The sequence below is a fragment of the Equus quagga genome, chromosome 1 (genome assembly GCF_021613505.1).
Source record: "Equus quagga isolate Etosha38 chromosome 1, UCLA_HA_Equagga_1.0, whole genome shotgun sequence".
Classification (NCBI taxonomy): domain Eukaryota; kingdom Metazoa; phylum Chordata; class Mammalia; order Perissodactyla; family Equidae; genus Equus; species Equus quagga.
In genome coordinates this window covers 123,623,272-123,644,690 of record NC_060267.1, presented here as the reverse complement: position 1 = coordinate 123,644,690, position 21,419 = coordinate 123,623,272, and the positions used below count along the sequence as shown (strand labels likewise).

The 21,419-nt window shown below is 40.7% G+C and overlaps 1 protein-coding gene and 1 long non-coding RNA gene across 3 annotated transcripts in view; one reads left to right on the top strand and one right to left on the bottom strand.

The window, feature by feature from the left end:
• The window catches only part of ADAMTS9 (ADAM metallopeptidase with thrombospondin type 1 motif 9), a 166,166-nt gene that overhangs the window by 31,857 nt on the left and 112,890 nt on the right, over positions 1–21,419 (bottom strand). Inside the window, exons 29-30 of one of the 2 annotated variants that reach the window (XM_046672352.1) lie at positions 12,468–12,635; positions 5,645–5,818 (exon numbers count right to left, since the gene is read on the bottom strand). In XM_046672352.1, the coding sequence (XP_046528308.1) occupies positions 5,645–5,818; positions 12,468–12,635 (342 nt within the window). The remainder of the gene's footprint in view (positions 1–5,644; positions 5,819–12,467; positions 12,636–21,419) is intronic. The other variant, XM_046672362.1, reaches the window with a different exon arrangement.
• LOC124245152 (uncharacterized) overlaps positions 5,705–21,419 on the top strand; it is a 41,124-nt gene continuing 25,409 nt past the window's right edge. The window contains exon 1 of the long non-coding RNA XR_006890197.1: positions 5,705–5,835. This is a non-coding gene — a long non-coding RNA (uncharacterized LOC124245152). The remainder of the gene's footprint in view (positions 5,836–21,419) is intronic.

Below are 21,419 nucleotides of genomic sequence, written 5' to 3'. Positions count from 1 at the left end.
AGAAGGAGGTGGGGGTGGTAACTCAGTAAAGGGAATTCTACTTTGATGCCAGCTCTGCAGTAAGAGACTGGACAAGCCATTAAGATAGAAAGAAAAGAGGGACCGGCCCGGTGGCATAGTAAATTTGGCATGCTCTGCTTCAGCAGCCTGGGGTTTGCAGATTCGGATCCCGGGTACAGACATAGCACGGCACATCAAGCCACACTGTGACGGATCCCACACAAAATAGAGGAGGATTGGCACAGATGTTAGCTCAGCGACAATCTTGCTCAAGCAAAAAGAGGAAGATTGACAACAGATGTTCGCTCAGGGCCAATCTTCCTCACAAAGAAAAAAAAGAAAGAAAGAAAATAGTTCAACTTAGATGCATGTCGACATGGGAGGCAGTAGAACATAAAGATTCAGAGCATGTGTTCCAGAGGTCAGGCTGCTAGGCTTCAAATTCCAGCCTTAATACTTAGTAAATGCATGAATTTAGATGAATTAACTTATCTAAGCCTCAAGTTACCTCCTCTTTAAGTGAGGATAAAAATTTAATTACTACATCAGAGAATTATGAAAAAGGTTAAATGAAGTCCTCCATATAAAAATACTCAACATAGTGTTGGGTCCGTAGCTTAATAAAAATAAGATCTATTATTTTTATTATCATCAGTAGTAGGGCCACTGGACTATACGACTCTAGGGGATGCCCTCACACTGTAGCCTATGGGAATGGTACCACTGGAGTTGTGCAGTGTACAACCTGTGTGAATGTATAAAACATCCTTGATGATCATGCTATTGTGGGTGTGCAAACTAGTGTTTCTCAAGGCGGATACCTGGATTATTTCTCAAAAGGAGGAGGGTGCCATTTGCTATGTGCCTAGCATGAAGCACATCTTGCCAACCAACAGCTAGGTTTTAATAGTCCCCAAAGGGGACGCAAAAGGGAAAAACACATACTCAAAAAGCAAACAAGAGCTCTGGCGGGGGTTGCCAAGGACTGCTAAGAAGAGAACTTCCCATAATGGGGTGGGCCTATGATGGGCTGGCCTCCAGGACATCCCAGTCAGTGGACTCTGAGGCTGTGCCGTGGGATGCTCACTGACATCAGGTCAAGGTGTCACTACATGAAGGGAGGAAAGTCAAGACACAAGCCTGTGCCAAGATATCATGTAAGATGGTAGGAGAGTGAGTGGGTACAGGAGGAGGTGGGAACAAGAAAGGAGGTGAGGGCTGTGACTGACGGGAGCCTGAGGGTGCTGTCCTGTCTAACAAGGACACTTTGGATCATGAAAGAAGGGGCAATTAACAATGACACCAGGACTGCCTGAGGCATAACCAGGACTGCCCCACGCAAACAGGCTGAGTGGTCACCCTATTCCTGACGTGGTCTACAACGATTGCGGCCAAATTGCTGTTGACATTCACTCTCAGCCTTGTTGCTCTGGGGACATTCTGAGAGGGCCTCCAGCATGCTTTGCATTTGGGCAGCAAAGGTTTTCGATGGTGCTTCTCCCTCCTCCAGCTGCCTGGAGGGTCCCTTTGCCAATTCAGTGTCACGTGAGTGCCTCCCACAGCAGTCTGCTCTCCCTCACCTCTCAGGTCCACCTCCTTCAAATTCTCCACTCCAGGTCCAGGCAGATGAGCAAGCATGTTTGCAGGAGGGGAACTATCAGAATCTGCTTTTCTCATTGCTTAAAGGGTCTTTTCTCTTCGTGAGAATGGCTAACCTTTGGTAAACTTCTAAAGATAGGCACAGGCCAGGCTGCCTCCTTTTGGTCCTCTATTCTTATATGGAGCTTGAAGGCAATATTTGAGGGAGGATTTCAAAAGATCCATCCGCATAGCCCATGCGAAGACATACATTTCTAGGCAAATTTTGTATAATCAGAGAAGAGGATTTCCTCAGTACCTATTTGGCAGGTTTCTCTTTTTTGGGGGATTCAGGAGGAATGGGAAATGGAGCTTGCATTTTCTGGATTGGCTCTAGCATTTTCAAACGTTGGCCCAAGTGTGAGCAGTCAACTTAGATTCATTTCTGAGCACTGTCTCATTTTCTGCTCCTTGGAGCAGTTACACAGGGTTGAGTTCGGCATGAGACGAAGAGGGAGAGGGAGAAAGCAGGCAGTGGTGGGTCTGAACCCAGAATTACAAAGAGAATCAAGAGGTGACACAGAGGGAGGGAGAGATGAGGGAGCCTCTTCTTCCTTCTAGATCTGACATTGTCCATCCCTAAACTACCCTATCATCTCTAGTTCCCTCAGAACAACTGCACCGTTATTATTATCCCCATTCTACAGATGGCAAACCCAAGGCTCAGAACGGTTAAGAATCCTCGTTCTAAGTCACACAGCTAGTGCTGGGATATGAACCAGGTCTGTAGAAGTCTACAGACTGCACAAATTCCCAATAATTTGTATGGCTCAAGTGCAATTAATTTACAATTTAACTGCTTTAGCCATTCCTCCCTGCCACCATCTGATGGAAGTAAAAAAAAAAAAGCTCGGAGGAAAACAAGTAAAAAACTTGAGTAGACAGAGAGGGTGAGAGTCCTAAAGAAGAGATGACTGCAAACAATGGAGCCAGTCCATCAGGAGGGTATGGGAGAGGGAAGGCCAAGGCTGAATGCTCACGGGGGTTAAGAATGCAGCTGTAGGAAAACAATCCCATTTATGATTGCATCAAAAAGAATAAAATACCTAAGAATAAATTTAACTAAGGAGGTGAAAAATCTATACACTAAAAACTTTAGGACATTGATGAAAGAATTGAAGAAGACACAAAAAAATGGAAAGACATTCCATGCTCATGGACTGGAAGAATTAATATTGTTAAAATGTCCATAGTACCCAAAGCAATCTATAGATTCAATACCATCCCTATCAAAATTCTAATGGCATTTTCCAGAGCAATAGAAAAAAGAATCCTAAATTTGTGTGGAACCACTAAAAGACCCCAAATAGCCAAAGCAAGCTTGAGAAAGAAGAACAAAGCTGGAGGTATCACACTTCCTGATTCCAAAATATATTACGAAGCTATAGTAATTAAAAAAGAATGGTACTGGCATAAAAACAGACACATAGATAAATAGAACAGAATAGAGCCCAGAAATAAACCCACGCATATATGGTCAATTAATATGACAAAGGAATCAAGAATACACAATGGAGAAAGGATAATCTCTTTAACAAATGGTGCTGAGAAAACTGGATACTCACATGCAAAAGAATGAAACTGGACCCCTATCTTACACCATACACAAAAATCAACTCACAATGCATTAAAGACTTGAATGTAAGACCCATAAAACTCCTAGAAGAAAACATCGGGGGTAAGTTCCTTGACATCGGTCTTAGCAATGATTTTTTGGATTTGAGACCAAAAGCAAAGGCAACCAAAGCAAAAATAAACACACGAGACTACATAAAACTAAAAAGCTTCTGCACAGCAAAGGCATCATCCATAAAATGAGAAGGCAACCTATGGAATGGAAGGAAATATTTGCAAATCATTTATCTGACAAGGGGTTAATATCCAAAATAAAGTTTGGTTAACATCCAAAATAAAGTTCTATAAAGAACTCATACAACTCAATAGGAAAAAACCAAGCAATCCAATTAAAAAATGGGCAGAGGATCTGAATAGACATTTTTCCAAAGAAGATGTACAGATGGCTAAAAGGTACATGAAAAGATGCTCCACATCACTAATCATCAGGGAAAGGCAAATCAAACCCGCAATGAGATGTTACTTCACCCTGTTAGGATGGCAATTATCAAAAAGACAAAAAATAAGAAGTGTTGGAGAAAAGGAAACCCTTGCAGTTGGTGGGATGTAAATTGCTGTAGCCACTATAGAAAACAATATGGAGTTTCCTCAAAAAATTAAAAATAGAACTACCATATGACCCAGCAATTACACATCTGGGTATTTATCTCAAGGAAACAAAAACACTGACTTGAAAAGTTATCCGCACCCCCATGTTCATTGCAGCATTATTTACAATAGTTAAGACATGAAAACAACTTAAGATCGACAAATGAATGGCTAAAGATGTGGTCTATATATGCAGTGGAATATTATTCAGCCACAATGAAAGAATGAAATCCTGCCATTTGCAAACATGGACAGACCTTGAGGGCATTATGCTAAGTGACATAAGTCAGGAAGAGAATAACAATTATTGTGTGAACTCACTTATATGTGGAATATATTAAAAAAAACTGAACTTATAGATACAGAGAACAGAATGGGAGGTGGGTGAATGGGTGAAGGGGTCAAAAGATATAGAATTCCACTTATAACTAAGTCCTGGGGATGTAATATACAGTACGATGACTATAGTTAACAATAATATATCACATATTTGAAAGTTGCTGAGAATAGATCTTAAAAGTTCTCATCATAAGAAAAAATTCCTAACTATGTGAGGTGATGGATGTTAACTATAACATAGTTATTGCTAACCATAAACTTATTGTGGCAATCATTTTGCAATACATGCATACATTAAATCATCATGTTTTCCTAAAACTAATACAATGTTATACATCAACTATATCTCAATAAAACTGGAAAAAAATAAAGTGGCATTGCCGTTAGCACTTATATAAAAATAAAATTTAAAAAGAGAATACAGTTATGGTACCTTCTGAGGGCTTAAGAGAATAAACTTAAGATCAAGTCCGGCTTCTTCCACTTTCTAGGTATGTGATAGTTGGACAAATGACATTGGCTCTCCAAACCTCAGTTTCCTCGACTGCAAAATGGGATGATAATAACAATACCCACTTCATCTAGTGGTTAAGAAGATTAACTGAGGTGATGACCATAAAGCAGTTCGCCCAGAGCCAGGCACTGTTCCCCCCTGTTCTGAAAGCCATTCCTAGTGGGAAATTCTTGTCTTACTCCTATGGCTGAACTTTTTACAGCACACACTTTCTATTTTATTCCTGCATCAGCGGACATGGTTTTGTTTTCTAATTTTCTTTCCCCCTTTTATACCATCTAATCTGTTCTGGAGACAGAAGTTACCTCCTACTAATGCCTTACCTTCCTAGCCCGACTTTTCCCCAGGGACAGAGTGTTTCCTTTAACTAAACATTAACTTGGAGCAGGAGACAAACAAGTCTGTCTATTTTTGCATCAACTGAACAATTCTTCAGATTCCATCACTTCTTTAAATGTTGGAAATCCTTTACTGATTAATGAGGGTTTCAAATGAGCGCCTGTCTTCTACCTGATAGCTAAAGGCATGGAAGGAGGAAAAATACAGAGCAGGTACTGCCAAGAGTCTGTCTTGTGGCTGTCTGAACTAATACAGAATGACCAAGTCTGGATACACATTTTAAAAATATTTCTTCCACCTCCCCCTCCTTCTGTGAAAATTATCTTTATGCACTTGGCCCAAGGCTTGCAAAAGTCCTTCTGGAGGCAGCCAGACTTGGAACATTCAAGAACACAGACGCAGGAATTGCATAAAAAGGAGGGGCTCTCCCAACGCTGGTCGGAGTGAACTGCTCGCCGTCTGATAGCAAACATTTTGGGAAAGAGTCAGCCTTGTCACTGTGCTTGACGGCTTCACAGGGGAACGGATGTGATGATAGCAAGGGGGTTGAGCAAAATGCCTGGCAGGTGCCCACTTCCTGGCTCTACTTACTTCTTGCCATTCCTCTGCCTTCCAAGCGTAGAGAGGACACGGCGGGGCTTGGCAGGCGCGTTCCGACTCTGGTCTGGTGTACGGGTTGCACTGGGTCTCTCTGGCTATTTTGTGTGTTCCCATCTGACAGCCCACATTTCTCCGCCGCACGCCTTGGCCGCAGGACACAGAGCACTAAGAAGACAGAGAGTGTAAGTGGGAGCTTTGGGTCATTTGGTGGGGTGGGGGTGATGACAGGGGTGGAGAGGGTCACAGACATGGGGAATGCACTGGTAATCCAATGACTTTCACAGCTATCACAAAGCTTTCTAATTTCCAATGAAAGGGACTCAGGACAATGTCTTAAACCTAAGAACTCACTGCCTGTGAATGCTGGTGAGGGAGTAAGCAACTCAAATTTTGGGAAATCTCTAAAGTTAACAAAACTCTTAGATGACTGAAGAGGCTGGGAGGTCATTATGAAACAGTGTAACCTAGAAATAGTGCGGCCATGTGAAATGAAAATCCCAAATGATTTCTATCCTGGAGAATTTGAACTTTTTGAAAACTGGAGATACAGTACTGTACAAGAAGGATTTCTTGGCAGATTAGGAGTTTATAAACTAAGGAGAATAAATCACTGAAGCTTTTAGGGCCTTATAAGTAGAATTATTTTCTCCAGTCTCTTCCCTTTCTTGCTTCTATTCCTGGAGATAGAGGAATTTTTTTTTTTAAAACTATGGAATTCACTAAAGTATTTGTGTCTGTTTTCAACCTGAGATAAATATATGAAGAGTAAAAGCTGATAAGGAAAAATCATTTCTTTGGATGTAATGTTTTCAGCCCTTGAAAAATACTGTTAATCAGGCTGAAACATTTTGTTGACCAAATTGCAAAACACTATTTTAAATATGCAATTAACTTTCCTCTAAATTAATTTTTTAATAGTTTCCTCATTGCTGGGTTTCGTAATCTCACTTATGGGCAGGCCAAGAATTATTGTCTTTATTAAGGTTTTGACAGTCAGAAAAGAAAGGCAACATTTGCTTGGAAAGAATAGCATATTATTACACTTAGCTATTTAAAATCATTACCAAGTATTGGTGATAGCTCAGCCTCCATTACTTTGCCAGGCATTGAGAAAACAAGTTTACCATACATTAAAGCCATGTTCCTAAGAGGAAGTCTTCTTAAAGAACAGTCACATTTTTTTTTTTTTTTAAATTATAAAGGACTTCTTGTCCAATTAACCTGCAGCAGGATTCACTTCACTCTGAGGCTAATCGGAATTTACTCTCAAGAAGCAAACCCAATGGATTCTGCTGAATGTTAATTTTATTTCCATTTCAGATTTTAAGAAAATAGGTGATGTTATTTAGGAGGCAGCTTGGGAAATCATATCATTTCAGATGAGTCTATGCCAGGCAGGAGCTCAAATGTTCACATCAAAGCTAGCTGAAGAGAAGGAAATATTTGGAAGCAACATAGCGACTATTGTTTGGGTTTAATTGTATTAATTGGATTGAATGAGTCTGTGACCCACAAGAAACCAGACTTTTAAAGTCATTATGTCCTGGGTGGAATAAAAGGGCTCCTGAACACAAGTGATTGCCTTGCCTACAGAGGATGGACATTTAATACTTATGAGAGCGACATGCATGATATTTCCTATTGATTACACTGGAAATGAATGAACCATAATATGGGAGAGTTAGCACATGAATGACAGAAATGTTCAAACATTATCATAATCGACAACAAAGAACAACCACCAAAAAACTCTTTGGCTATTTGAATTTGAGGTGTTAAACATACAAAAGTACATTTCTAGAACAATGTATCCAAATGAAAATACAAAGACAGAATAAGAATGATTAAGTAAACAAATTTGAGTTTGGCATAGGGCTGACACATGTTCAAAATCTCATAATCCTTTAATAAGCTAAGAAAAAGGAAAAAGTGTTAAAGACTTTTAGAGTGTACACTATTCAGGCTCTAAGAAAATGAAACCTCTTTTTGAAGCTGTTGTTAGTGAGTAAATTACTTATGGTTCAGCGAAGGCAAGGTATTAAGAGCCATAGTATCCAATATTCAAAAAATCACTTTCTATGTTTGATAATTTTTCAAAAGGCAAATAAAGACACAGGAAAGTTCAATTATACATTATGTCCTTGTGGCTTCTGATTTTCGTAATGTCAAAGCCAGTCTTGAATTAACACATTCAAAAGTTTCAACATGGCTTAATGCACAGCAAGGTACAAACTCTGTCTTTCTAAATACTGGCTGCACCGTAGTCTTTATTCAAAATGAAGCACACTGTATCCAAGTTAGTTCTCTGTGTTCAACTTTTCTTCCTGTGCTGTCTTAGGGGAGGCAACAATTTGCATACAGAGCCAGCCAGGCTTGCTGGGTGAATTCTGAGAGATTTGCGCAGAAACCCCATGAATAAAACAGCATCAGAAAGACCTCTGCATGACCCTGGAGGTGGTGATGGTGGTGGTGTGTGCACATGTGCGTGCTTAATTCTTCTTGTTCTGTTTAGTACATCTTTTAGGTAGTTTGCAGAGGAAAAAGGTTGAGCAGTCCCTACCAACATGTTCTCCCCACAGCCATCCTTCCAGCATGGCAGTCTATTTGTGCAGGTTTGAAAGTAGATGTTTTTAGTTCAGAACAACTGAGCTGGGAGCTGTGTTTCATCTCTCTGTACTCCCTACTGCGCAATGCTAGGATGCAGAACTCATCAACTTAAAGGGGGAACCTGACACTTACTTCCATAGATAAAAACAATCTCTATGGATCTTCTGATGTTTGGGGAATCATAACATACACTTGAAAACCTGGAAAGAATTTTATATACTTTCTTCTGGTATTACTGCTAAAATTATGGTGGTGATAGTATTTAAAGGAGGGACTACCTTGAAAAATAACTACATGAACCAACTTTAATAAATAATAACAGTAACAGTAATAATAGCAAACTTTTACCAAGCACTTACTATCCGTCAGGCTCTATACTAGCGTTTCTCAACCTACGAATTCTTTTCTGTTGGGGGCTGTCCTCCTGTGCAATGTAGGAAGTTTAGCAGCATCCCTGGCCTCTACCCTACTAGTTGTCTGTCACATTTCCCCTCCTCCGCCAAGTTGCGACAACCAAAACTGTCTCCAGACATTGACAAATGTCCCAAGAGGTACAGAATCACCCCTAGTTGAGAGCTTAGCTCTATGCCAAGCATTTTACATAAAATATTTTTTATACTTCCTAATAAACCTTTTGGGTAGATACTCCACAAATAAATAAAGCAAAGAACAGAGATAATCACCCTAACTCAAGCAAAAACAAACAAAAACAAAAACACATTCCAAGTAAATTCTGTCCTAGGCAATACACCATAGCAACTGTGGGTGAGAATTTGGCTTCCAGTTTTAAAATACGGCGCTAATATGATGCAGTCTCTTGTATTACGTCAGCGAGAGGGTGGGTGAGAAGCCTGGATTCAAACAATTCGACATCAACGCTTATGGTTCAAATACACACAAAATCATGGAGAACACACATCTCTATAGCAGCTCTAGTTCTCATCACTACCATGTGCACATGGTTCCCTTGATTTCTCAAAGGACACAGCTGCACATTGACCGTGTTTCTCCGTTAAACACTTGCAGGATACTTCAGAATCAGACGCCATAACCAAGCTGCTCTATAGGAAAAGTCCTAACCAAAAATGCCTGGTAGGTTCATCATGCTATTTGCCAGTTTCAATTTCGGCATCAGCACTACAGAGCTTTTAAAAATTATTTCCCTGAATCTAAACACCACTGATTGCAAGACACAGCATTATATTTGTATCGCTAAGAAAGAAAACAAGGGCTATTAATTAAATTGTGGCATTCCACTGGCTGTTCGTCCCATCCTGACCACAGAGACATTAATCTGTGAAAAGGACATGCATCTCATGATTGATGAATGAATCAACTGAATGAATTCACGATTGAGGAACGATGATGGAGTGTTGCTTTGATTCTAATCTGATCATTTATTCTTTTTTGTTCTGATCTTCATTTTTTTAAAAAAGCCTTTCTATAGGAATAGGATAGGTTAAAAAAATTTTACTCTGGAATGCTTTTGGATCATAGGAATACAGAGCTTTCACATTTATCAACCTGAATCAAGAATTTGATGCCGATTTTGTCTTAAAATTTCATAGGCATCCCTTAACTGTTGATCAAAATCATCTGAACAAATTGAAGATGAACTTTTGAAAAACGGTGCTTTAAAACTTTAGTGAGGATGTTTTCCAATAAAAGCTTTTTTTAATTGGAAAAATTTCCTTTACAAATACAAGATTTTTCAAAAGATATAGAAGTAAAACATTCCACTTTAAACTTCAAAACCCCAATTTTCAGGAAAGACTATGAAGTTAACTTGGCTACACTAGTCCCCCATCTCAATATTCTATAAGTCTTATTATCCTCAGACATTTTGACATGATGAGAAATTGCACTAATTATTCTTTCTACCTTGAAGAAGAGATGACTAGAATATAGCTACCAGCAGAAAACAGAAGGACCAGATATAAAATCTTCTAAATATTGTTGCAAATGGATAATCATCACTCTTGCTTTAATATCGCTGCCTTAGGAATATTCCTGTTTACCACCGGATCATTAGAAAGCCAATAATCTTTAATCATGCAGGCCATCTTTCTCCATCAACCACTGGGTCTAATCATTTTCAGGTACACTCCTAAATTGCACAAATTGGATTTTACCCATGCAGCACCTTGTCTTGTCTGCTTTTATAATTCATTTCTACAAATCAAATTAGAGCATTATAAAGCTGGCCCCAAACCATTACATAACTGTGTTTACTTGCATTTTCTACAAAGGTGACTAGAATTTTTAAGCAATCATTTTGAACAGGTGCAGTCTTTTCTGGGGAGGCATTCTGATAATCCTATTACTTTATGTTGGAAAAAACCCCCAGGGTTCAAACTTAATCATCCCAGCTTTGTGAGCAATTTTGAGACTTCCCATCAAGATCACAGGATACCAAAGTAAAACACTCACTCTGTGTTTACCAATAAAGAGTGAAAGATTCTTTTAATTGCATTTTTATTGAATGAATTGGCCTTTAAAATGAACATGATTTCCATGTTCCAAACTTAATATTCAGGGCAAGATGCAAATAGAAAAGCAGAGGCCACGGAACATACAGAAAAGTAACAGAGCATGAAAGCCTACAAGAGGACAAGCTAATTAGTGTGGTATCTTAAATAATGTTAGCTGGAGGATTTTACATGAACTGAATAGCTCCGAAAATAAAAGGGCTGGAAGGTACAGATGATGGTAGTCACTTACACAACACGTTAAGGATGACCAGTATGAAACACTGCCCTGGATCTGATCCCTTAAGGGAGCCCAGGGAGGAAGCAGCTCTGGCTGGACATGCATGCTTTGATTGTTAAATTACAACAAAAAATAAAATATGATCATTGTAGTAAGGGCCTTGAGAAGGAATGATGCTGGGGAATGATGCAGCCATGTTTTACGGTTCTGCGAAGTGGAATCTGGCTGGGAGGTATGGGGGACAATGATGCCAGTTCAGGGCATTTAAGAAAGATTCACATTTCTAGAAGAATTTTCCAATTATATTAAAATGGAGGATCCTCAGATCCTCCCCATGTTAACACAGCTGTCCAAAACTTCTTTGGGACCTTAGGAATCAAGATCCAGGCTTTGGAAGAATCAATTCTAGAGGCTGCCAACCTTGAATCTAGCTGTCTGCTGATTCTCGGGAGAGCCTGCGTGATTCTCCACTGCCTGGGAGAACCATACATTCAGTAAAACCTCACTGAATCAAATCAATGGAGAGAAGGAGCAGCATTAAGTACAGAACATGTGAAAAGAAACGGAGTCTTATTACTTTGAAGTAAGCACCTTCAACCAAGCTGAGAAAATATCGAAGTGTGGAGTGAGGAGATCTCCTTTAAGGATTAGATTGCGAGTAGCTTTAGTTCACACAGCAACTGTTGATAGGTAAATAGAAGCTTCTAAAATTCAACAGGGAAACTCTCACACCCAGTTCCTGACTAGATTACCCAATGACTAGATTTCGTGGAGACTCGCTGTGGTCAGTTTCTTGGGTACTTACCCCCTTCCCCATCTGATACATAGATACACATCACACACATCCAAACAAAAAAGGATTACTCTTAAGAGCCTATTAGATTTAAGACCTCTCAGCTAAGTACTTGGCATTCATTACTACATTAAAGCCTCATAAGAGCTATATGAAGTAGGCTCAGGAAGGTTACACAAATCACCCAAGGTCACATCGCTGGAAAATGACAGAGAACTGCCTCTTCCGTCCCTCACCTCTGTTGTACACAAGCAAATGGGCAGAGAAATAGTCTTAATACTTTATACTGACAGCCCTTTAAGAACCTCAAAGGTAAATTCAGATTCAATTCCTGCCAGGTGACCATAGTCAACCTTACTACAACCTGAATTAGTGGTTTTCTCAGTGGTGAATGATAATAAAAATGCCATCAGTGAAGTATTGAGGGGTTACTCTGTGCTAGACATCTAACATCTACATCCACTACCACTTAGAATGAATCCTCACAACCATCCTATTGTAGGTATGATCCAAAGCGCCAAGGGCTGAAGCCACTTGCCCAAGGTCCCACAGCTAGTAAGTATCCTGACATAAAGATTCTTCCCTCCCCGTCCCCAAGCTCCCCTCTGAAAACCAAAACTGCGCAGAGAAACACAAGCCAACAGGCTGGTGTCAGCCACATGGCTGAGGGTAAGGAAGCAGTGGTAGAGGAGAAGCATTGCTCACCTGACTCCAGGCGCCAGCCTTCCATTTGGGGCATCTTCCTCCTCGGCACTTTCTGTGCCCATTTGGCTTAGCAAGGTGTTTACAGTAATCACTTTCTAAATGGCTTCCATCTTTTGCCATGCAGTAAACATTTCGTTGTTTATGCCCTCGACCACAAGAGACAGAACACTGAAATATAAAGCAATGGCAAGGTTGTTTTTTTTTTTTAATCACATGGAGTTTGATAAAAACCTGCGTCGTGAGATGTTAAGATCATGCCTAACAAGAGTCACCATTCTCCCCTTTTCCAGCGCCATTTTGGATAGTATCTCAAGGCTCCACACAGAAGGAAGGTAGCATTGGGGGAAAAAATGTCCACAGTTTTACAGCAGCAATCCTGTATAGTATTTTGGGTCACTCAAGAGTGTGGGTAAGGGGCCAGCCAGTGGCTGAGTGGTTAAGTTTGCATGCTCTGCTTTGGCAGCCTAGGGTTTCGCTGGTTTGGATCCTGGGTGCGAACCTGGCACCACTCATCAGGCCATGCTGAGGTGGCATCCGTGGCACAACCAGAAGGACCTACAACTAGAATATATAACTATATACTGGGGGTCTTTGGGGAGAAGAATAACAAAAAAAGAAGATTGGCAACAGATGTTAGCTCAGGTGGCAATCTTTGAAAAAAAAAGTGTGGGTAAATTCTGCTAATTTAGGCACAAAATAAAGCCCATGAACCTGAAATTACCATGAAATTCTGATTTAAAGAAGTCTTACTATGAATTCGTAAGGATTCCTTTTGCACATCTCACTTCATGCAATCTCTGATCAAGATATTTCTTCAACAACATGCTTCATGATTCACTAATTTGGATAAAGGTGTAATTCCAAAATACAACTGTGTCCAATTTCCTAATTAAATGATTTAAGGAAACTCTTCTACCATTTTTCCGAGGATACGCTCTCATTTTCCCAGTCCATAGGGAAGGAGGTGGAAAAGGCACGTTAGAAATTGAAAGGTAAGCTAGCAGGTAAGTCTGTGCCAATTTTGGGAGGGAGGCATTACCTTTCAACTTTGATCTGCAGATTCACTGAACTGTTTTAAATGTGACCTTGTCTGACCACATCTAAGAAACTTGACTTTGATTTCAGATTAGGTTTCTCAGAAAGGTTTAGGAATCAAAGCGCTATGGAGTCAGGACAAAAATTTGATATGACAGCTTCTTGTAGAACAGGCAAGAGGCTGGCCCCAATGAGTGCACCGAGATATTCAATGTCCATTGCCTCATTAGCGATTACAGAAGTCATTACCACTTGGATCATAAGTTTGCTGGCTCAGGTTTTCAAGACATATTATTTCCCAATATAACATTCTTGCTTTTCAGAGGGAAATGAGTTTCAGAATGAAGAACAAAATGTGAAAACGTAATCAAAATAGATTTCAAGTGTCATTTCCTTCTGTTCAATATTTCTTATTTCCTCCACTAATTTTGTGACTTTGTTAACTTAAATTAGCTAAGTGCCCTTTTATGCCTAACAGATAAATAGCACCACATAAAACATGCAGCCTAATGTTAATTCAACCACTATTACAGAGCATGCTCAAAGTTATACCATTCATAAGTGTGCCAGACATGTTTCTCTAGCAAACACAAACCATTATAAAAATTTTAATAGTAGGTGATAGAGAAATTTAAAACATGTATGTTAACAGTTTTGGCTATAACTTTTTACTTTAGGATATGGAAACATTGCTGCTTTCATTTGAGCTCTCATCTTATGAGTGTTATGATTTGGAATAGTCATTCTGGAAATCTTAATAGAGTATACAGTGTGGAAGGAAGGAGCCCAATTTGAATATTTATACCAAAACAAAAATATCCATCTTCAACCTACAGTGTTTTTATGTATATAAAGACTTTAGGATATAATTCTAGAAGGCTTTTAGAATGAAGCTCCTAGAGACATCCCCACAAACCAGTGGTCTAATGACTTGCCCACAGATAATCCCTATTATAGTGACAAATTTTAATATTTAAAAATGTTACTTGAACAAAAAAATAATATAAGGGCACAATTAGAACCTGGGATGAGTTCATTTTATTCAACAAACATTTAGTGAGCACCTACTAAGTTCTAATAATTATGCAAAGTGCTGGGAAGAGAGTGATGAACATAATTGACATAATTTCTGCCATCATGGAGCTTATGGACCAGTGAGAGAGACCAGCACCAATGAAGTGATGACAAAAATACATATATCCTTATTGAGATGTGTGCTATGAAGGAAAGAGGATGGAGTGGTTGCAAGTAGGCTCCCTGAGGCATTTCCCAGGGCCAGACCACTCAGAGCTCACAGGTTCTAATACTGTATTTGGATTTTGTTTTCCATGAGATGGAAAATCACTGAAGAGTTTTAAGTCGGGGTAAGACATGGTTTTATTTTTGTTTCAAAAAGTCTACTTTGATTACTGAGTGGACAATGGGTGGGAATACTGCGTGAGTAGAAACAACAAAACTGCTCAGAAAGTGATTGCGTTTGTCCAGGCAAGAGGTGATGGTGGCTTAGATTAGGGTGCAGAGTGTTGTGGTAGAGGGAATCTGTGGATTTAAGACATATTTTTTGAGGTAGAAATGATTGTTCCTGATGGATTGGCTGTTGGGTGGAGGGGAGAGGGCAGAGTGAGAGAGAACTCCCAGGGTTCTGGAATGGGCAACTGGATGGATAATGATGACATTTATGGAGATGGAAAAACAGCACTGGGAATCAAGGATATGTTTATTTGTAGGAAATAGGATGAACTTAAAGGATACTGATTCATAGGTGGTAACATGTGCTTGATTAGGGTGAAGAAACAGACATAGTTGTCTTGGAGTAATCAGATCAACATGCACGAACCTAAAGCAAGCCTCCCCTTAGGGACAGTCATTTCAATATACAAACAGTCCAAACAAGCTGTCTTTTAATATGGAGGAGAAAAAGAAAGTTGATGGAAATGCGATTTAGTAATCTGCCATGGTCATCAGAAGAGACAGCCTAAAAGTAGGCAGCAAGCTACAAAGGCAGAGCTTTCTCACATTCATTAAGTGCCAGGCACTGCTCTAAAACTTTGGATGCATTATCTCATTTAATCATTCCAATAGCGATAGAGAGAGGTACTATTATTGGAGACAACTGGTGTTTTCAAAATGGCATAATCACATACTTTATATATACGTCTTCCCATGTGACTCCAACAAAAGCAGATAGATGTCTGTCAGGTACAATAAGAGCACAATGAAAACAGTTCAATTATCAAGGACGTCATTGCTAACAATTCATCTGAGGGGCACCACTGGTGCAAGCAACATCTATTGCCCACAAAATGAAGAGAAATGAAATAGTTTCTTAATAAGAGGCCTTAATTTTTTTTTAATGTCTGGGTTAGCTGCATCCCACCCATTCCTAGGTGCATTTTACTTATTTAGGCACTTGAATGGAACTGACTTGGAAAAAAGAATGCAATACTTCAGCATGATTCACTACACATATTATTAGCCTAAAATTAAGATCCAAAAGCGATAAGCAAACTCTCAAGGCATCTAATCTGATAGCAAACACTTTTCATTTCATGCTTTCTAACTTACTGATGAAGAAAAGCAGCTGCTCGTGGAAATTTTCATATCTAACACGTTTATTAATGGGTCTATTATGATTTCATAAAGAAGTTGTTTTGATAATCAAATAAAGACAGGTTTCAGCTCTTATATTCTGAGGGAAATTTCCACCTGATCATTTCCAGTCCTTTGCCAGGCACTGACTTTTGCATCGATGTACGTCACTGAGATATAATAGTTAAATTTAATGTGTCACCTAGTACATGTTGTTTATTGGCTACATATCTGAGGGTTCTTGTTCTGGGGAGAATTTAATTCCTTAAATTTAAAGCTGAAATAGCTTCCTAGTTTGCCAATAGTACTCAGACTTTTTTTCTCTGGGGAAACAACCCAACTCATTTAACAGAACAGATTTTCCCCCAACGTTGAGCAATGCTCCCAAACAATGTAATCTCAAACCTCGAGGTCAGTATCCCAAATGCCTGGGCTTTTGTTTCTGTGAGGCCGTTCAAAGGGGATGTTTGATATGGAGCTTCGTTCAGATATTGCTTTGACATTTTCTATTAACTAAGGTCTAAGAGTTAGAAACCCTTGCGTCTCAACTCATCTAGTGGAAACAAAACTCAAGGTATGGGCAGTCTGATCATAACCTCTACTGAGGGCTTTCTGTCTCAAGTGGTAGCACTGGATACAGTGCAGATTTGGGTCCAGTGTACTGTCCCTGTCATTATGGATGCCCTGCATTGGTCCTTTCACTTATATTGAGGGGCAACATCTCTCAGTCATCGAGAAATCAGCAAACAACCACAGCATGTCTGCTTGGATGAGAAGGGCTGAAGACCTAGAGAGAATGACATCCCTGGGACGGCAGATGCTGCTGAGAACCAGAATATCCAAAAGAAGATGGAGGACTACATGGAACTGGTAAGGACATCATAAAGAACCATGAAGGAATAAGAAGGGGAGGGAGGAAGTCAGGGATGCACACAGAATCTGGCCAGAAGGAAGCTTCTCGATGGGGCTGCAAGATGCTAGGGCTTAGAGGAAGCACTGGAGGAGGGGGGGTGTGGACAAGGACTGCCTAAGTTATAGCAGTTGCTTGACACATAAGGGTTAATGGATGGTCCAGGACAGCCCTGGCAGAGTGTCTGGGCACAGTTCTACATATCCAGGCGATTCCCACCTCCATGTGATCTAGACATATGAGATTCTGTTTATATGAAATGTTTCATGGAGGATACTGATCAATTAGTCCAGATTTACAACCACAGGATTAGCTGACAGCACATTAGAAATAAGGAAGAACTGAAAGACCAAGATAAAGGTCAGATACTGGAAGCTATTATCCAGTTAAGTCAAGACTCCCCGATCTAAGGATTTTTGACAATCAGGTAGCTAACCATCTCTCTGAGACTGGTGGTTTTCTGAGACACGAGACTATACCAATTATTACTCAAGGCCTTTCCCTTGTGATTCTAAAAAATATGAAAATAACATCTAAATCACTTCATTTAAAAAATGTTCAGTTGTGTCTTTTCATAACAACAAGCTCTTCTCGATTCTAGTCTTGTTTTGACTTTGTTCAACAAAACATAAAGTCAAACCTCATCTGGAAAGTATGCTATAAGAAAGGACGCCATGCCTGTGCCTAGGATTCAGGACCACCTTTGCCAATTACGGTGGTGAATGAAATGAGGATTGCGTGAGCATCACCCCCTCGGGAAAGGCAAAGGGACACCAGCCTGAACCTACTGTCCCACCAAAACAAGAATGTGAGCACAAGGATACGGATTTAGGGATCAAAGTTTCAAATATTGCTTAATGCAAGATCTGGAAAACCATGTGGGCTTGTCACGTGAAAAAAAGATAGTAGTTGCAACTCACACGTGTTTATTTACTCCTTCCACACTGCAGGCTGTCAGCAAATATTTATGGGAATGAACCAACACATGAAAGCTGTAGCCATCACAGAAGTGTATTACATAATAAACGTCACGTTTTCCTAAAGGTCACAAGAAAGAATTGCCTGGAATCTGACCCACAGTACTAATGCTGAACTGATTTGGCACAAGTTATTTAGATTCAAAAGGCCACCCCAAGAGCACTCTTTCAGTTGGAGCAGAACTGTGAGAAATCATACTAGCTACCCTGTATTGAGCTGTTACTGTGAGGGGGATGATGGCTGTTGGACCCTGGTTTCTCTCACTTAATCCCAACAGCAAGCTTATGGCTCAGGATTCCTTTCTACAGATGAGGAGACTGTGGATTAAAGAGGTGACATCACTTGTCCAGGGCCACAGAGCCAGGAAGCAGCAGTTAGGCTTCAGATGTAGTGTATCTGTCTCCAGAGCCACCATTTTCTTCCTTATGCTATACTGAAGCAGGGCCCGATTAAGAAAACGGGTTGCTTGCCTCTGCTTACCCATGGAAACAAGAGAAAGCAAGGACCTCAAAGAAATGCCTCTGAAGACTATTTCAGAGACCTCTGATTCCTTAGTTTCCCAGGAAGAGAGTGCCTATGCAATGTATCTTTGACTTTAACACTTTCTTCACAACATCTTTAGCACCCTGGGAAGAAAGACACTATGAAAATCAAATAAACAATCACAGGAGTAAAAGGCTACATTTCCCTTTGGCCGAAGCCATACCCTGGTTTTCTCTTGGCCATTTTTCAGGGTTTATTCACCCTGTGGGGCCGCCCTGATGCCCCACAGTGAATGATCGTTTTCATTCACTGGTAAATGGCTCTTCGCATGGTCATGAATGGAAGGTTACAGGTTGTAAATTTTGGCCAGCTAATTCACCAAGGACTAAGGTCTCAAATACTGGAGCTACAGGTCATCTCTGAGATTATTCTGTCCATCTATTCACTTTACAAATTCAACACTAGAGAAAAGGAGACATGCCATGCTGGTGGTCACACAGCACAGAAGAGGTAGATGCAGGCTTAGGACTATGAGTTCCTGTCCCTAGCACAGAACACTGTTTGGTGCCAATTGCACTGGGGATTTGTGGCCAGATTCTGGTGTTCTGCATATTGCTTAGAAACCACAGCTAACCAGACATCCTGATTCTTTCCATTCCAAGTCAGTTATGCTTACGTATAGCTGGCACCATGGGCAGGGCTTAGCCAAGGTGTATAGATTTTGCATATCTGGCTCTGAGGGATTGCCAACACCAGTATGAACAAGAGTGAGCTCAATGACCTCTTGTTCCAAGGTACCAGTTAAGGACAAATTCCAAGAGGTGGCTGTGTACGGGTGCCAGCACAGGATGCCACTGCTCACATCAGGGTTGCTGTCTTCACCTTGCTCGAAAATGCAGCTCTTCAAGGCACAGCTTTTGGAGTCAGACCCACCTAGGCAAGAACAGCATCTGCCACTTTACCACAGTGCCATTTGGAGCAAGTTACTTACACTCTCTCAACTCAGATTTGTCCTCGGTAAAATGGGGGCCACAGCACTATCTATACTCAACAGCGCTGTGTTATGATTAGATGAGACAATGCATACAGAGCTCCTGGTGTTTCAATTGTACAGTATAAAAATCAATACACATTCACTATCACCGCCACTACTTCTATTCAGTGGAGTCTTTTAGAATATCTCCTAACATGCAGTTAAATAGGTGCGTATTTTTTTTATTTTATGTTAACTAATGGAGCCTAAGATTAACATTCTAAGACAGGCATTGCTGGATGAAGGAGGGACTTAGTCTGGCGAAATCTCGCCTGTGTGACTAGGTGAGGAGCTTTCCCTTCCAAAAGTCACAGAGAACTCCACAGAGCAGACATAAATGCTCAAGATGCCTTCTCTTTTGTGGCTCTTTTCACTCTTACAGACTATTACTTATTACTATGGTCTCTTCTAACCACAGGAGACAGAAAGACCAGGAAGAAAAAAAGACACTACATCTGAATGCCACATCTCTTTTCTGCTCCTTCATTGCTTGCTCACCCCCATGATATGAAGAACTACTTATGTTTCCCATTCATTGTTTGTTATGTTATTTCTTTAAATGTCCTGAAACACAGAAACAACATCGTTGATAACCATCACCAAAGAAATAGTCACTCGCTTCCCTGCTCGGCTCAGCTGAGCTGCGGGAGTGGTAATAGTCCTTTGTCAGAAAGTGTATCTCCCTATTGGCGATGTGAACACGTTTGGGGAAGTTTTTATAGGGCTTCTCACAACACAAGAATGGCTCTGAACAGGGGCATCAGGGAACCAAAATGACTGAGGAGGAAGGAGAGAAAGCTTTGCCAGGAAACAAGGGCTGTGACTTGAGGGCGTAAAGCCAGTGTTGACAGGCCTGCTTGATGGCTGTTTATGTCTAGGACCACCATGGCACAAATTACCATGAAAAGGAGCTGAGAAAGCATGAGATTGGCAGGGAACACCATGGAAGAAAGCAGACACGGAAGTCACGGTCATCACCACCGGATGGGGCATTAGGCCCTCCTTCCATCCCCATTGCGCCCAACAGCCCAGGCTTTGCAATGTTACAAAGGTCTAAGACTGTGGGAGAAAAGGAACTAAGATTCTCACGTCAACTCTTGGAGCGCACTCGAAGGCTGCTGTCAATACTATATCCAAGTAGGTGGCCCTAGCATATGCCTCACAAGGGAGATGGCAGGGCCAGGAAAAGAAGGGGAGAGGGGGGGAGGTGCTCATGCTCTCCACCTCCCTTTACCCCCAAGAATTATGAAGTACAAGGCTCGCCAGCTGCCCTCCCTACCTCATAATGTAACAACTTCACAGTAGAGGAGGGAAATAAATTTTATCATTAAATACAGCAGCATATGAAATCAGCTATGCAAGTGGTGAGACCGAAATTGGGGTTCTTTTAGTTTTGCAAAAGTGGAAATATTACAGTTTTTTCCCCTATCAAGACAGAAAACAAAAAGCAAGATACTTTGCAAAAGCAGCACCTGGTGAATCTATGGTGGCCAATCCAGCGGGGCCCCCGGGCATGTGAGGCATTATTGCATCATCAGGCCTGTTACCCGCAACGTGCCCTCTGACTCCCCATTCCCAAGAACACTGCCTATTTTTATAGGACTTCTTTTCCCTTTCGAGGTTATATGTGATGATTTTTTTGTAACCTGACTTCAGCAGAATAATGATCTTGGCATTTTTAAGGAAAGAGGTGAAGACTCACACTCTGTGCTTGCCACAGGATAATTTACGGAGGCGGTCTGGAAGACAGGAGGGTAGTGGGTGAGAGATTTGTTCCAGGATCCTTATTCTCAGCTGTTCCAAAGGTGAATGAAGAAATGTCTGAGTAAGTAATTGATGGAAAAGTTATGGCTGGTGGGAGCAGTGAGCAAAGTTTCTTAGTGGTCTGAAGGTGGTCTGTGACCGAGGCCCAGGCTGGAGCGTT